General features: G+C 37.9%; 2 protein-coding genes across 4 annotated transcripts in view; one reads left to right on the top strand and one right to left on the bottom strand.

Moving 5' to 3' along the window:
* LOC117291509 (stonin-2-like) overlaps positions 1-5,304 on the bottom strand; it is a 23,917-nt gene extending 18,613 nt beyond the window's left edge. Inside the window, exons 1-2 of the mRNA XM_033773259.1 lie at positions 5,198-5,304; positions 343-1,581 (exon numbers count right to left, since the gene is read on the bottom strand). Coding sequence (XP_033629150.1) covers positions 343-1,519 — 1,177 coding nt within the window. The 5' untranslated portion in view covers positions 1,520-1,581; positions 5,198-5,304. The remainder of the gene's footprint in view (positions 1-342; positions 1,582-5,197) is intronic.
* LOC117291516 (proton-coupled folate transporter-like) lies at positions 1,109-16,756 on the top strand. 3 transcript variants are annotated; one of them, XM_033773294.1, is made up of 7 exons: positions 1,109-1,173; positions 6,557-7,404; positions 8,203-8,460; positions 9,912-9,995; positions 11,079-11,235; positions 13,125-13,171; positions 14,710-16,756. In XM_033773294.1, the coding sequence occupies exons 2-7, from the start codon at positions 6,561-6,563 to the stop codon at positions 14,829-14,831; spliced, it is 1,512 nt and encodes a 503-aa protein (XP_033629185.1). In that variant the 5' UTR covers positions 1,109-1,173; positions 6,557-6,560; the 3' UTR covers positions 14,832-16,756. The 3 variants fall into 3 exon arrangements, with proteins under 3 accessions (XP_033629185.1, XP_033629165.1, XP_033629176.1); XM_033773274.1 differs by lacking the exon at positions 1,109-1,173 and adding an exon at positions 5,092-5,132; XM_033773285.1 differs by lacking the exon at positions 1,109-1,173 and adding an exon at positions 5,442-5,517.

Below are 16,756 nucleotides of genomic sequence, written 5' to 3'. Positions count from 1 at the left end.
GGTGCAGACTTTAAAGCGATTTTTAATCTTTTTTTATTGAATATAAAACAAATCCAGATTTAGGCTCTGCAGGAAAAAATTGTATATTTTGTAAAAAAACCCCATTAAATTCAATAATAAAACCATTGAATTCAATAATAAAACCAAAACTATGAGACCGTGGGGCTGTTGACCTAGATATATTTGGGGAAAAAACAACAACGACCAATATAGATTATCTTTCACTTTTATAAAACATCTATTATTGCATCAAATATTTTTTATTCATCCGCACAGAAAATCAGACATGACAAGAGCATTCACTCTCACATTGCTACACAATAGTTTATTTAATACCCTTACCTGTGAGTTGAGATATGACAGGATGTTTCGGCATAGTGGGAGACGTCTCAAATTTCACCCATCCGTCCCCTCTTTCTTCAGCCTCCTCTCTACCCCTGCCTGGTGACGACTGCACATTGTCCTCGTCCTCGAATGATACCCAATTACTGGACGCTGCTACGCCCATGGATGAAGCCAGATGCGTTGGCGGGGGATGCGACGGAGGACAGTTAGTCGATGAAGATTTGGTTACACAAGTGTCTAGCGTGCCAGCAGACAAAGCTTGTTTTATAATGCAAACCTCCCCCTTATTGACGATATCTATAGAATCCCTCTTTTTAGCAGAGTCAAGATTTGCTCGGGGCGTTTCAGTATCGTGATGCTTGATGTAAGAATTGTGGGGCACAGCAGCTGTTTGGGTCTTGGATGCTACACCAAGGCTTGGCTCGGCCAGCTTAGGTCCTGAGGGGTCCCAGCTTCTTCTACACGCTTCATTGCCTCCAGTGTCAGTCTTGATACAGCTGCCGTTAGACTCAATTTGATGCTTTGAATGTGCCATTTTGTCTTCAAGTGTGTTGTCAGCCGGTGCGTCCACTCGGGAATATGTATAATTAGGATCTGATGTACATGTGTCTCCATGGTAACTGTTGGATTCTTTTTTGACATCACTTTCTGCACTTCCGTTCCTCGGCGTAGGATGCAGATTATTTCTGATATTGTCATTCTGCGGTGCTTTTAGTGATTCATTCAAGGCACTTTGGTGATCTTCGGAATTCATCGGCGAATCCAAACCTGAGTCAATTGCAGAATCCTGTTGGTCAACGATTGCTTTCTCTGTAAGTGTAACCTCAGGTGAGTTATCCAGTCTATTCGGTTTGTCCTGCATGGTTGACGCCGTGCTTAGCGCAGCGTCTTGTTGTTGTTCCATTTGGAGTTGCTCATGCTCAGGTGAGCCAATGAGGTCGCCTGAATCGCTCCCAGACATGCTGGGATTTGAGATGCTATTATCGGGTAATTCCTGCCGATTCTTCGTCGAATGTGGTTCACCTGCAGGCAATTCCACTCTGCTCAAACCCACACTGTGCTGGCACTCTGTGTCACTATGGCCGTCTGGGGCAACTTCAGGACGGTGCTCCTCGGACTGAGAGTCAGATGTGATTGCATCCATTGATGCGCCGGTCGTTAATTCCTCAGCCATTTAGGCCTCAGATGACAATCGCCAGCCTGGCTGAACGCACTACTTCTAGGTCCCTTCCAGACCTGTGTGTAGTAAACATACAAAATAATGTGTCTTTATATCGAGTACCTTTCCTTTTTCAGAGCAAACAATTATGAAATATTTCAAACACAATTTCTGGGTGGTTATGCTCTCACATGGGATTACATGTAAAATCAATACTCTTTCCATTTAATAGTCTACACATGTTAGCTATTTAAATGAATATGATGATTGTCTACATGTGTATACAATCACTGATGTTAGTCCGTTATTTTATAAACATTATCACTAGTTAATGTACAACTTCTATGCATGTACTGTTCACCACGCCAGTGTGGACTCTGATCAGATAGGACATGACCCAGCACCTGTCAATGAATTGGTCTATCTGCTGTACGGTGTAGCTGAGAGAAAAAATATCTACAAACGCTTTGCTTAGAACATAAAATATTCCCCACTGTCTGAAGTGCACAGATACAAAAAATGCATTTAGGCCCCAGAGAGATTCAGAAAAAAAATCTGAAGAGATTCTACAAAACACTTTTTTTTACCTGGTTGAATATTTTAAAACAATGCCCTCATCTTTATAGGAATGTGCAGTGTAAACACAATCAACAGTAAAATGTCTGTAAAAATATGTTAAATGGTGGTTGAAATAATAAGGAGCGGATTGACAGTTCAGAGTTATATTTTATATGGATCACTTCAACACAACTGTAGCTCCCAGGGTTGTTTGTCGTTCAAACCATTATAGGGGACCACAGGCGTGATATTTTGTTGTTGTAAGGGTGAGACAATTTGTCCATAGTCAAGAGTACCTCTATGACTGTGAGGTAAAGAAAAACATTCCGCATAAAGAAAAACGGGTATAAAAAAAATCAAAGGGCACCGCAAGGCAATGGACAGGAGGGCATGGAGCAATTGCCTCCATTGCCATTGTGAAGGCTTGGTATCCTCTTCTCACATTCCAACTGCCAGCATGAGCCTCTCTCTCTCTCTCTTAATGCTGTTTAAAGGCACTGGACACTATTGGTAATTACTCAAAATAATTATTAGCATAAACCTTTCTTAGTGACGAGTAATGGGGAGAGGTTGATGGTATAAAACATTGCGAGAAACGGCTCCCTCTGAAAGGCCATAGTTTTTGAGAAAGAAGTAATTTTTCACGAATTTGATTTCGAGACCTCAGATTTAGAATTTGAGGTCTCGAAATCAACCATCTAAATGCACACAACTTCGTTTGACAAGGGTGTTTTTTCTTTCACTATTATCTCGCAACTTCGACGACCAATTGAGCTTAAATTTCACAGGTTTGTTATTTTATGCACATGTTGAGATACACCAAATGAGAACACTGGTCTTTGACAATTACCAATAGTGTCCACTGTCTTTAAAGACAGTGGACACTATTGGCAATTGTCAAAGACCAGTCTTCTCACTTGGTGTATCTCGACATGCACAAAATAGGTCGTCGAAGTTGCAAAATAATGAAGGTAGAAAAAACACCCTTGTCACACGAATTTGTGTGCTTTCAGATACTTGATTTCAAGACCTCAAAAGTATTAATCTGAGACCTCGAAATCAAATTTGTGTAAAATTAATTCTTTCTCGAGAAACTACCTTACTTCAGAGGGAGCCGTTTCTCACAATGTTTTATACGTTAAATAGCTCCCAATTACTCAATTACACGGAAGGTTTTGTGCTAATTATTTTGAGTAATTACCAACAGTGTCCAGTGCCTTTAACTGAGTTGTTATATTTTCATGACCTTTTTCGGTTTGTTGAGAATAATTTGTACCCCTTTTTTGGTGCCTTGCCTTCATTTTTCTAAACACACTATAATTGTAGAGTTACTTTAAAATTGTTTTTAATTGCAACCTAAATTTGGTGTTTATGTTTGTTTTTTTAGCTCACTGTAAGTTCATTCTGTAAATTCATGCTGAAAATACATATTTTAAAATGTAAATTCATTCTGTAAACTTGTTCTATGAATTCAACTATAATCCTGAGTATATCGAGCTCAGCTTTAAACTCATCTTTGATCCAATACAATCTGTTTGGCTCGATTCAGTAAAGGTACATTGTAGCCGAAACATATCAAATATATGTTAAAGGGACACGTCGTCTTGGATCGGGCGAGTTGGTCTATAAAAAGCGTTTGTTTTATAACAAAAAATATGCATTGGTAAAAGAAAGAGGTTTTAAAAGTAGAATATTAATAATGATCCATGCCTCGAAATCGCATGGTTTACCTATTACTTTGTGAACTAACATGGTCGGCCATTTTGTGTAGTCATAAATTTAAATTAACTCAAAAAATTTGAGTGCCAAAAGAAAACCATGCTAATTCAAGGCATATTTGTGTGGATCATTTTGTTTCTACTTTAAAATTTTTGTTTTTATCATTAAGCATTAAATGACACAAACAGTTTCAAACGCTTTTCATAGTCCTAGAAAATTGAAAAATACAAAGAAAAAAACTTTGTGTTCACAGAAAATGCTTACGACAACATGCAGAAAATCATGAGCTTGGCATTTAAAGTTGTCATTCCCTCACAGCCAAGCACGAAAAACAAACTTCAGGTTTTGTAAAAGGTACGTTCCGAAGTTTAATAAAGATTTCTGAGTTCCCTCTAGTGGAAGATCGTATAAACAAACACACAAACAAACAAACAAACCTGGGTGTGTATAAACCTTTGTTTATGACCAGTAAAAAGTGTTGAAACATGGGCGTGACACGCAAGCTTGCACCTGTGCTTAAAAGACAGTTTCTTCATTCCTATTGGTCAGGAGCAACGGCTAAAACAGTTGTGCCACATCAACAAGTGGTTTAAACCCGCTGAGGCCTGGTTCTTGATAATTTACCTCGACTTCGTCTCGGTAAAATTATCAAGAACCAGGCTTGGGATTAAACCACTAGTTGAAAACCTCTTCACCACATATTGATTCCCTTTAATAGCCCATTATTGCAAAAACCCATTATTAAAGCGCTTATTATCAACATAAAAAATAATGTTTTTTTTTTTTTTTACAGTACTGACCAAGTACAGTCAGCTCAGTCAGGGGGTACAAGAAGCAATTGTCAGCGACTGCATTCATAAACCCTTTTTAAAAATAGTGGATAACTTTCCGTATGGCGCCACCACTTTTTCACTCATTTTTACAAAAAGGGATATCTCATTGAGGTAAATTAGATACTATATTATTTCATATTGAATGAAAAAGTGGTGGCGCCATACGGAAACTTTTCCAAAATAATAATTAATTTAAATAGATCATAATTATGTTATTAATAATATTAATATTAATAATAACAATAACATAATTATGATGTTTTTAATAACAATAAAAACTGCCACATTAAAAAAAAATATATATTCAAACAAAACCTGCAATCGTTTCGGTCCAAATATTCAGTCCAAAATAAAGGTCGAGTTGTCCCCAAAAGTTTCAAGGAATGAGACAGTACAGCTGTAGTGTGTTATTCTGTTTTTCTGGTGGTATGGCATGGTCTAGTGCGCATGCAACAGATAATCCCACACACACAACCGCACTAACAACACAACTGATTGCAAACGCGAGGAAACTTTGAGTAAGTTTGTACATTTAGCGGCTTAAACGTTTTAAAAACACTTAAAATTTACTACAATTGTTTACCTTGAATAACCTCCTCATTTGCAGAAGCAAGCATACCACATTCTTATAAGTAACGATTGTTTTTAACAGACATTTGTGGGAGACTTTGGCTCAGTCCGTGTGTCAGATTTTGCTTTGACTGCTCTTTTTGCAGTGGACCAGACTGATCTGATTATGCGTAGCAATAAGCTGTTAGACGTCTGGGTGTAATACAGTCGAAGTGGGCAGCAAATTAGGGCAAATCTTAGAAGTTATCATAAAATAAAGGACTGTTAAAACTTTAATGATGAAAGCTTTATTAACTAACCTCCATCATGTACAAACTAACTGACGATTGGACAGTAAGTTATTGAGTTTAAATGATCTGAAGCCTCTGGTTCGGTGTGGACTGTTGATGGACACAAAAATTTAATTAAAAACAACCACTGCAAGAAATACACAGTTTTAATTATTTATAAAAAACTAAAAAAATGAAATGGATTGTAGCAATGGTGAAGTTGTCTGCACTAATCTGTCATACTAATCTATTGTTGTATCAAAAGAATAAGTTACTCCCTGAAATTGCGTCCTTGCACATACCTTTTTTCAATCAGAGTTCCTTTGTTCTTTTTAGAACCATCACTTCTTCATAACTTTTCACATGGTTGTCACCTGCAAAGTACACAGAAAAGTTTCCGTATAGCGCCACCACATTTTCATTCGATATAAAATAATATAGTATCTAATTTACCTCAATGAGATATCCCTTTTGTAAAACAATATAGTGAAAAGGTGGTGGCGCCATATGGAAAGTTATCCAAATGGAAAAGTTTCCGTATGGCGCCACCACTTTTTCATTCGATATGAAATAATATAGTATCTAATTTACCTCAATGAGATATCCCTTTTTGTAAAAATGAGTGAAAAAGTGGTGGCGCCATACGGAAAGTTATCCTTCAAAATTCCTGTGACCTTATTTCCATCTTCAGATGGAACTATTCTTTTTTTAGCTTTTTCAGAAACAAAGTACTTTCAGTGAAGAAACAAAACAATGCTTTCCAATCAGAACTATAATTTGAGTACAAAAAAAGTTGATTACACTTAAAGTCACAAAATAACCCTGTAACTCCCTACTCCTAGAACTATGAGGTTCGTTCCGTATAGGGTCTCACGTTCGTTGAGAACGGAATGAACCACATAGTTCTAGGGAAACTCCCAACCCAAGCCACAGCTACTTGTATGTGTTGAGCATCACAATTCATTGGTTTTCCGGCTCAAGTTAGTCTCCGAGCTCCGAGGGGATCAGTTGTTCTGTAGCTACTCCAAATAATTAACATTGTCTATTCTTTTTCATTTTGGCATGTTTACAATGAGATATCTTTTTCTGTTTGACCGTAACAGCAAGATGGCGTCAGTGACCGTGGAGCCTGTTCTCTTCCTCTACATGATGAGTATGTTCATCATGTTCACAACAAACCAACTCTTCTTCATCAAGAAGGTCTGCTCAACGAGCTACAGCGACACGGTGTGCGCCAATCTGAGCTCCGACAAAGCCGCTGAGGATGCAGTCCAGACAGGCGCCTCGCATTGGATTCTGTTCTTCAACATCTGCACAAACATTCCGGGCGCATTTATGTCCATGTTTCTCGGAGCCACAAGCGACCGCGTTGGCCGCAAGAACATCATGATCCTTCCCCCCATAGGCACAGCCATTTCTGCGTCAGTGTTTGCATATACTTCTTACTACATAACCACTCCCCTAGGATACATTATCATTGCTGCCTTAGCTATTGGAATGACCGGCAGTATAGGAGCAGCCTATGTGACAATCGTGAGCTATATGGCTGACATAACTGACCACTCGTCTCGAACCAAACGCTTCGGCATCCTAGAGGCCATGGTTTTCATCGGTGGGACTGTTGGACTCCTCTGCGCAGGCTCCTTGGGTGATCTAGAACATGGCTTCACCGCCATCTACCTACTTGTACTACTCATTCAAATTGTGATCATTTTGTACATCGTTTGTTGTTTGACCGAATCGCTGAAAGTGGAACACAGACATGGTTTAGATGAGAAGGATAAGCCGGTTGGGTCTGGGTGTCTACCAAGATGGTGTTTGTGCTTCGGTCCCATCCTCGATAGTATGCGCCGTTCTCTCACTGTTTTCTTCGCAAAAAGGCCAGGAAAGAAGAGAAAATATTTGATAACTGTTCAAATAATCAACCTACTAAGCGTTATTGGAATGTCAGGTATGTATGAGACCCGTTGTTGTGGTGCTGCTTTGATACAGAAACCTTCCATCAATGTGGCTTCCACTTACTGTTGCAGGGTAAAACATTTTACCTGTAAAATGCAATCACAAATTATATGGGGGACTTTCCAATGCTAGGTGGCAGCAGACTTTCCGTGTAAATTTCCATTGTTTACGTAGTTCTGAGCATGCACATAATTCTGAGAACAATTGATTTACCCGGTAAGTCTGCTGCCACCTATCGTCCCAGAAAGTCTCCTATTGCTATACACATGCAAAGATTCTTCGCTTGCCCATCAGATTGTAAAATTGTAGAATTTGCTAAATTACAGCTGTCACTGTGTCACAGCAAGTACTGGCACCTTTTGAAGCTATCTTGGCCGTGTGTCTAGAACAAGGAACTCAAGTTCTGATGGCTAAGTCATCGGAGTGTGAATTCAAATCCCGCTGATGTCGACACTCTGTTCTTGAGCAAGACACTTCAATATGCTTCACATCAACTAGGAGTAAACGGGTACCTTTGAGGGTAGAGATTTTTTATGTGATGGATTATGCTGTAAGCCCATTAGCTTGCTGGTGCTGGGCACACCCCCAAAGGAGTTGAAATGGTTTCAGGGATGCTTCAGGCCCAATGAACAGGGGTCATAAAAGTGTGCTTTGATGCAATGTTTTAAAACCATTCCTATTATTAATACCTGTATGCACAAACTCCAGAAGTACTATTGTGCCATAGAGCTTTTTTGTGCGTTTTTTTTTAATACATTGTTTAATGTTGCTAAATTTGTTCTAAATCCAGGTGAAATGGACTTACTAGTTCTCTTCTCCAAGCACTCTCCCCTGAGCTGGGACGCCTTTACCATCGGTTTCTTCATGGCGCTAAAGAACATTCTAAAAGGGGCCGTCCTGATCGCGGTGTTACCATTACTGTTTTGGTGTATTGGGAAGGAGCGTGCGATACACAAGGACCTTGTGTTGGCACAGATCGGCGTGATGTCCACCATGCTCAGCTTTGTCAACGTGGCATTCGCAAGGAACACCAGAGTCATGATGATGGGTGAGCTAAGCTTGTTGTGGTCAAATCTAGGCCTGGACTACTTGTGAAATTTACTGCTCAAATAGTTGCAACTTTGACACTACTCGCGGCTAATTTTTAATTCCAAAGATGCATTGCAATTGTAAAATTCAAGCTGAAAGGATTAAAGGATTGTGTCAATGATGTCTGATTGTGTTTTGTAAGTTAATTACGTTGTCGTGAATAGTTGTGAGCGACACGATTGGTTCACCGAACAGGCACCGCCCCGGTAGTTGCGTCTATTTTTGTAGTGGTGGCGGCACGAATAACTGAGTAGTTGAAAAACGGTAGTCAGACTCGACTAAGCAATCAATAGTTGCGACTACAGCACTAGTCTCATTAGTCACCCAGGCTTAGTCAAGTCATAGTCTGGGAGTGCGACTATCTTCAATTATGAAGGCTGCACTAGAATTGAAGAAGAAGATAGTTAGCAAGACGAGACCGACCGCGCCTGCTGTTCGATTTCACCAAACTCATCCTAGCTTAAGACTTAACACGAGTTAAGTTCCCTATCTGAAGACGTAGGACGCATTGAACCCATTCTAAGTTAGGACGGGTTACTCGTCCAAACTCGAGATAGGATTAATCCTAGCGTTTCATGAAATTGGCCGCTGTTTCCATTGTGTGTCAGTCTTCTTTTTCACTGCATAGCCGCAACCAGACGGCTTTAATCAGTGCAGAATGCATTTCTTTGAGAGGGCAAGGCAATTTTCATTTTGCAAGGGCACTTTGAAACTTTTTAAAGGGCACCAAGTTAAGTGTCCTTCCTTGACTGGTGCCTTTCAATGGGCCTCCAGATACTGTGCGTCTTAAAGGTAATGGACTCAAAATATATAGGGCCTAATAACATAAAATCTGGTAGCAAGCAATGGAGAGCTGCTGATAGTATAAAACATTGTGAGAAATGACTTCTAATGTAGCTTTTGAGAAAGTATTTGAATATGAACAAATTTGAGGCCTTTCTCAGGCATCTGAAAGCACACAAAATTTGATGACCAATTGCGCAAAAATTTTCTGCATACTGGTCTTTGACAACTACCAAAGGTGTTCTGTGCCGTTAAGCCGACCTCAGGTCGACCTTGCGTCAACAAAAAACAGTCAGCAACTGAGCGTTACTGCAATGATTTTAAGACAATCTGAAACAGTCGCCGTTTGAAAAAAACAGTCGCAAGAGTAGAACAATTTAAACTTGTACGACATGATCCCGACGGTCGGGAACCAATCGCAGGCGCACGATTTCTCAGTTGTTGTGACCTGAGCATATTTTGTCTGCGCATCGCCGACGGTGTGTTGCGGGCGCAAGAAAATCGTAGGTCAACCTGAGGCTGGCTTTAAGGATGTTCTGTTATTATTACTTGTCTATGTTTGACTGCAAGATGTATTTTGCTCTTCTGTTTTTTCTTTTCATTTTTTAAAATTTTTCTTTTCTTTAGTTCCTCTTGTTGGATGTCTTTCTGGCTTTACTGGTGCAGTCCTGAGTTCCTTCAAGGCGCAGTTGGTTGAACCAAATGAATTTGGTAAGTAGAAATGTGCAATAAAGGGAATAAAAGAGTGGCAATGGTGTCTAAAGCAGGTGCTAAAAAAACAGGTAGGGATGTAGCCTAGTGATAATCGCTTGGCCATAACCTTGTAAGTTTTTAAAGGGCCACTGAAGACCGAGTCACAACACTTTTATTCCTATTTTGAACTGCATTTATTTTAAAGCGTAAAGACACTGGACACTGTTGGTAATTGTGAAAGACCAGTATTCTCACTTGGTGTATCGCAACATATTCATAACAACAACAAAAACTGTTAAAATTTGACCTCTATTGATCATCGAAAGTGCATAGTAGTATGGAAGAAAAAACACCCTTGTCACATGAAGTTGTGTGCTTTCAGATGCTTGATTTCAGGACCTCAAAATCTAATTCTGAGATATTTGTGGAAAATTACTTCTTTTTTGAAAACTACATTCCTTCAGAGGGAGCCGTTTAAATTGTTATTAATTAGCATGAAGTCTCTTAAAGCATACATCATACAGGTCATCCCTTTACTCAACCAAAAGGTTCCTCCTTTTTTACCAAGAACCAAATGACATGACTGGCACACAAAGTAGACCCCATGTACATAATACAACATACCCCAATGTGAAAAAGGTTTGATGAAAATAGAACGTGCCCAGGTTCCCCTCAGGAGTTGTAGATTCAACCAACGCACTTGAAGCTGTCGTATTTACTATGATTTCCCTGGATGCAGTATACATGATCGACAGCTTTACATCCCAACATTGTATCATTTTTTTCAACAGGCGTCATGTTTGCCTGACATCATTCCCGGATATATGAAAATAGAACATGCCGAGGATCACCCCAGGAGTCGTAGTTTAAACCAAAGCACTTGAAGCACTCAATCTATGATTTCCCTGGATGCAGTATGCATGACCAACAGCTTTACATCCCAACTTTTTTTTTAATTTAACAACTTTAATTTATTATTGGTATAAACAAGCAAAATGACCAGAAGCAGTAGCTGACAGGGTCACTTTGCAATGGTAAAAATATAATAATGGATAAACTGTGGGATTTATGAATTTACATTGTATCATTTTTGTTCTATAGGTGCCATGTTTGCCTGTACATCATTCCTGGATATATTCTGCCAGATGGCCGGGTCTCTTCTCTTCAACACACTGTATCCAGCTACTCTTCACATCTGGCCTGGGTTTTCCTTCCTTATAATGGCCGCTGTGTTTCTCATATCGCTTATAATCATGTTGTGAGTATTCAGCTTTTAATGCATTTAAACTTAAAATTCAAAGGTAATGGCGTCGCCCGAACTCCCCACTTTACTTTAAAACACACACAACTTTTTTGGCAGTCATTCTGTGGACATTTCCTTTGTTCTGAAAATCCTATTCATCAACACTTGTTGTGTGTGTGGAGATGTGTAAGTCAACATGTGTTTCAAGTCTCTATATTATGTGGACCTATTCAGTTCTCAGGTCCACACTTTGTATGTGGTGTTAAAGACACTGGACACCTTTGGTAATTGTCAAAGACCAGTCTTCTCACTTGGTGTATCTCAACATATGCACAAAATAACCAACCTGTCAAAATTTAAACGCAGTTGGTCGTCCAAGTTGCGAGAGAATAATGGAAAAAACACCCTTGTCTCACAAATTTGTGTGCTTTTTGGGACCTCAAAATCTAATTCTGAGGCCTTGAAATCAAATTCGTGGAAAGTTACCTCTTTCTTAATAAAATCGTTACTTCCGAGGGAGCCGTTTCTCACTATGTTTTATACTATCAACAGCTCTCTATTGCTCATTACCAAGTAAGTTTTTATGCTAACAACTATTTTGAGTAATTACGAAATAGTGTCCAGTGCCTTTAATGTCTTATTTATCCAGCCTGGATTGATAAACTTATCCAGTCCCTCTATCACAACACAGCCCTTCTAGGCGATGGAAATATCCAACATCTTATAAGCCTCTAGTATTTTTTGCTCTCCTTAATTTTTTCATTCAATGATGAAAACGGGCGTGACATTTTCAGCAAATTAGTGAATTTCACTTGATTGTTATGACAGCCCTTAAGTGTTCTTGCTGTGACTGATGAACCGAATACCCAAGGTGCAGAACCAAGTGCCTCGTGGCAGATTTGGAGTGATAACTGGCAATGTGTAAACATTGACCCTTTTTTCTTTTTTAATGGAAATCGCCAGTGAAAGTTCTTCATCAATGACCCTTATCCAAGTGGATGCCTGAGCATAACTGCTTTGATTTTAACATCTTTTTATTGTTTTCCCCTTCAGGTAATTTTTTATGTAAATTTCAATAATTAATGATTAATGTATATATTTGTGTATGTGTGCAACTCCCTTTTTAATGTTGAATGCACATGCAATTTATTGAATGTATAATTGTAATAATTGTTTGTTTTAAAAGTTTTGTTCAATGTGGGATGTTCTGAATCACTCAATTCAGCCTTTTGCCTGGTTGCCATGTGATTAAGAAACCTTTAATGAATGTGAGTCTCAACTCCTCACACACTCCCTATTCACCTTATTTTCTATTAGAATACGTACTTAATCAGTGAGTAGTGCAAAACTACAGAGAAATGTTTAACTTAATTTTTATACTTTTTGCTCCTTGTCGTTTTGTTTAGTTTTTAATAATAATTTTTCTTCTATGTGGTTTTTAATTGTGCTTTCTGTATTCTGTGTTGCTTTTTACGTAAATGTATTTTATTTTGTGTTAAGTGTCTTGAGGCCTAGCATAAGGCACTATATAACTACTTTACTATTAGTATTAACTTCAAAGCCTGTTTTGTAACGACTTGTCAGGAATTTGGTACTTTGACAGCATTGACATTTACTTACAATGACCACGCTTTGAAAAGTGTGGTCTTAATCTCGACCCTCTCCTTACTTACAATCATTTTAAAATAACTTAAACCATATGAAAAATCAGATTCCTTTTACAAGTACAAAATTAAAGTAGTTGTTCTTATTTTCATTTCATAAAATGAGACCACATGGCTTGAAACACCGCTAGTTGACTGGCCTGAGTCATGCAGTAATGTTGTCGTATTGCGGTCAATGTGCTGAGTTGTTAAGCAATTGTTTTATTTGTCAGATTTATAACATATATTTTTTATTAACAGTTGGCTGCAGTATGACATGAAGAAATCAATACGATGGGGTAGAAATGGTGAGTACACCTTATTGAGTCGAGAAAAACATTTCCCTACATTATTTCTTGTCAAAAAAACATCTGTCCTCTGTCCTCAAAATGTCAAGAATAGATTCTGATAATTGATCAGAGACTTGTTCATTTAGTTGTTTTTTTATCTGCCTGACAAATGTAATCATTGTCAATACTACTCATGGTTTATGATTTATTCATAAATACCTCAGACAGTTTCGCTATTCCTATTGGTGGAGAGCGTGTCACGTGGGGGTGTTTAAACAGTTGATAATGATCAGCTGGAGCTCTGTTTATAATCGGTTGTTTTCAGATACAACGCGCTATATTTGGTGCAAAGCATATCTCGTTACGTACGATGCAGGCGCTGTAGGTGAGTTGGCCGCGCTGTGTGTGAAAGGAAAACGAGAAACGTCTTGCACCTAGACTAGGATCGGAAAACTGTCGTCTCAGTCATAACAATGCAACACACGGACGTACAGAGTTTTTTACTTTATTACGCCTTTAAACCTAAAAGGCATTTATGAATGGGAATAAATGAGTAGTGACTCGTTCTTAACCTGCCGTTTCAAACCTTGCAGGGTCGTTGCCCTGCCGGTTTTAAACGGCCTACCCTTTTGTTCCTTTATTTAAAAACATTCAAAAATTTGCTGTCAAACGACCGAATTGCATTATGAATTTACAATTTTAAAACACGTTCAGATCACACAAAATAAAAGATTAATTAAACATTCATTACAAAAGGAAAAAAATTGCCCAAGGGCATCAAATTTTTGTTGATGATGAGACAGTTTTGTTCTACTTGTGGCTGAGTGTTCTAGCGCACTGTGGGTTTACTGATCACATCAGAGTGTGAATTCAAGTCCCAGTCTTGGCACCTTTTGACCTTACGAAAGACACTTAAAGACAGTGGACACTATTGGTAATTGTCAAAGACCAGTCTTCTTACTTGGTGTATCTCAACATATGCTTAAAATAACAAACCTGTGAAAATTTGAGCTCGCCGAATTTGCTAGATAATAATGAAAGAAAAAACACCCTTGTCACACGAAGTTGTGTGCTTTCTGATGCTTGATTTCGAGACCTCAAATTCTAAACTTGAGGTCTCGAAATCAAATTTGTGAAAATTACTTCTTTCTCGAAAACTACGTCACTTCAGAGGGAGCTGTTTCACACAATGTTTTATACCATCAACCTCTCCCCATTACTCGTAATCAAGAAAGGTTTTATGATGATAATTATTTTGAGTAATTACCAATAGTGTCCACTGCCTTTAACCATTATTGCTTTGGCTATCAGATAGGACGTCAAGTCATTGGTCGTTAAGAGTAGGGGGTTTGACCCAGCATTTTCTGCCATGGTTGGCTCCAGGTTGCACAACATTACATTGTCAAATCTTATAAATATATTTATTTTATAATAAGATTTTTTTAGTTTTCAATTTGATTTCAAATTTGAATTTCGTAAAGAATTTTTTGAAAACCATGAGAATGCATCATTTCTTAAATCTTTCTGTTTGCCTTTTGTTTTATTCTTCTTCATAGTTTTTGGGCAGAAGAATGAGAAGATGCTCCTTGACAAGGTTGAGTCGGATTCAGAAGATGAGAACACTCTCTACATGACGCCGCTTCCAGAACATCTTCAAGTCTCACTAAATAACTTATAATGTGGCTTGGTAAAACAAATGTCCGTATGTAACACTCACTTTTTATGATTTTAGTGTGCAATACGATCATCAAATTATGTTATAAGGATTATAATGTCAGCTGAAACATCAGAAATCTGTTTGTATCACTTCGTACAAAATGGATCAAATACAAAATGATGCTGCCAGGAGAGCTCATAGTCTCACTAAATAACTTATAATGTGGCTTGGTAAATAAAATGTCCGTATTCAACAGTCACTTTTTATGATTTTAGTGTGCAATATGATCATCAAATTATAAGGATTATAATGTCAGCTGAAACATCAGAAATTTGTTTGTATCACTTCATACAAAATAGATCAAATACAAAATGATGCTGCCAGGAGAGCTCAAAGTCTCACAAAATGGTTTATAATGTTGCTTGGTAAAACAAATATCCGTGTTCAACAGTCACTTTTTATGATTTTAGTGTGCAATACGATCATCAAATTATAAGGATTATAATGAAACTTCAGAAATCTATTTGTATCTTATCATAGAAAATATATCATATATCGGATATTACCAAAATCGAAGCTCGGTACTCAATTGGCTACCATAGTCGACTAAACATTTTAAGCAATATGAAACAGGCAGCTGAAGTCAATGAATTGTTTACACCAGGCATTTAACATGAACTGCATGTTTACTTATAATTTAGCCACTGTAAAACATTCTCGCTAATAAACATGGAACTTACGGAAGTAAAAGCCAACAGTCTTGGAAACATAGCTCCACAGATAATTGGTTGCAGAGGTGGGATAATGATAATACCTCATGGCTGTACAGATTGAATTTGGAATAATGTGCCAACAAAAAAATCGACCTAATATAAAGATTTTATACTATGTTTTGTACGTTTTGAAAATAAAAATGTCATCGCAGTTGGAGCCTGAATTAAGACTTTTTTTTTTACAGAAAATATCTTTAAAAGAAAATTGTGTTTACTCAAATTTTCAGAAGGACCAGAGAAGGTAGGCAAATAGTAACATGAGTTTAAGAAATGAGCTGGAAAAGGGTACAATTGAAAAGGGAATCACTTTATCAATCAATGTTTTCATGACAAGTTTATTACGTTCGCAAATCGAGATATACATTACCGTTGAACTTAAAATGTAACAAACAAAATAATAATGTACGTTAAGCAAAATGTACAAGTATCTACACAACATCAATTATGGATATGTCACAGAGACAAGATAACGAGCAAAAGCTGCTTAGCACATAAAAACTACCACATGTGTTTAATAAAGTCAAACAAAATTCACAATCATCATACAGAATGATTATTTAAATTAGATAAACAAAATCATTGAATTGCTTCATTTTGATTATTGACTTTCACAAAGTTGTATTTGGAGATAACTCTTTAACCCTGAATGGTGAAAATTTTTACCAATCTGTTTAAAAAGCAAGTTATTTTTAAAGCACGGTCTAAACTTGCTTGTTGTAAAAGAAAGAATTACATGCCAAAATATTTTGACTTGATGATTAGAGACTGGTTCCCTCACTACCCGTGGTAAGGATTTAGTGCTATCAATGTGACCAGACTTAAGTGTAGAATCGAGTTGATTAGATTGTACGTGCAAGTCCACACCTTAGAGTCTATTCCCTGACTTCAACTACTTCCCCTAAAACCATTGATTTTAATGTATTTTGTAACATGACTTTAATATCTTACAAAATGTGTCTTCCCACAAGGGAAACTGACTGGGTAAATTTGTAAATAATTTGTGGCTGAACAAAGAACACCCGTCTGAGCAAGACTTGAATCTGTGACCTCCAGATTAGCGTACATCTTTATTCAGGAGCGCCAGTCAAAGATATTGGGGAGTTTTCGTTTTCGACGACGGATGGTTCTGCCACGGTAATGATGACATTTGGCGTCATCTGCGCATGCGTCAGC

This window comes from Asterias rubens, chromosome 1 (genome assembly GCF_902459465.1).
Source record: "Asterias rubens chromosome 1, eAstRub1.3, whole genome shotgun sequence".
In the NCBI taxonomy this organism is placed as follows: domain Eukaryota; kingdom Metazoa; phylum Echinodermata; class Asteroidea; order Forcipulatida; family Asteriidae; genus Asterias; species Asterias rubens.
The sequence above is the reverse complement of the archived record's forward strand: the minus strand, read 5'-3'. Positions and strand labels throughout refer to the sequence as shown.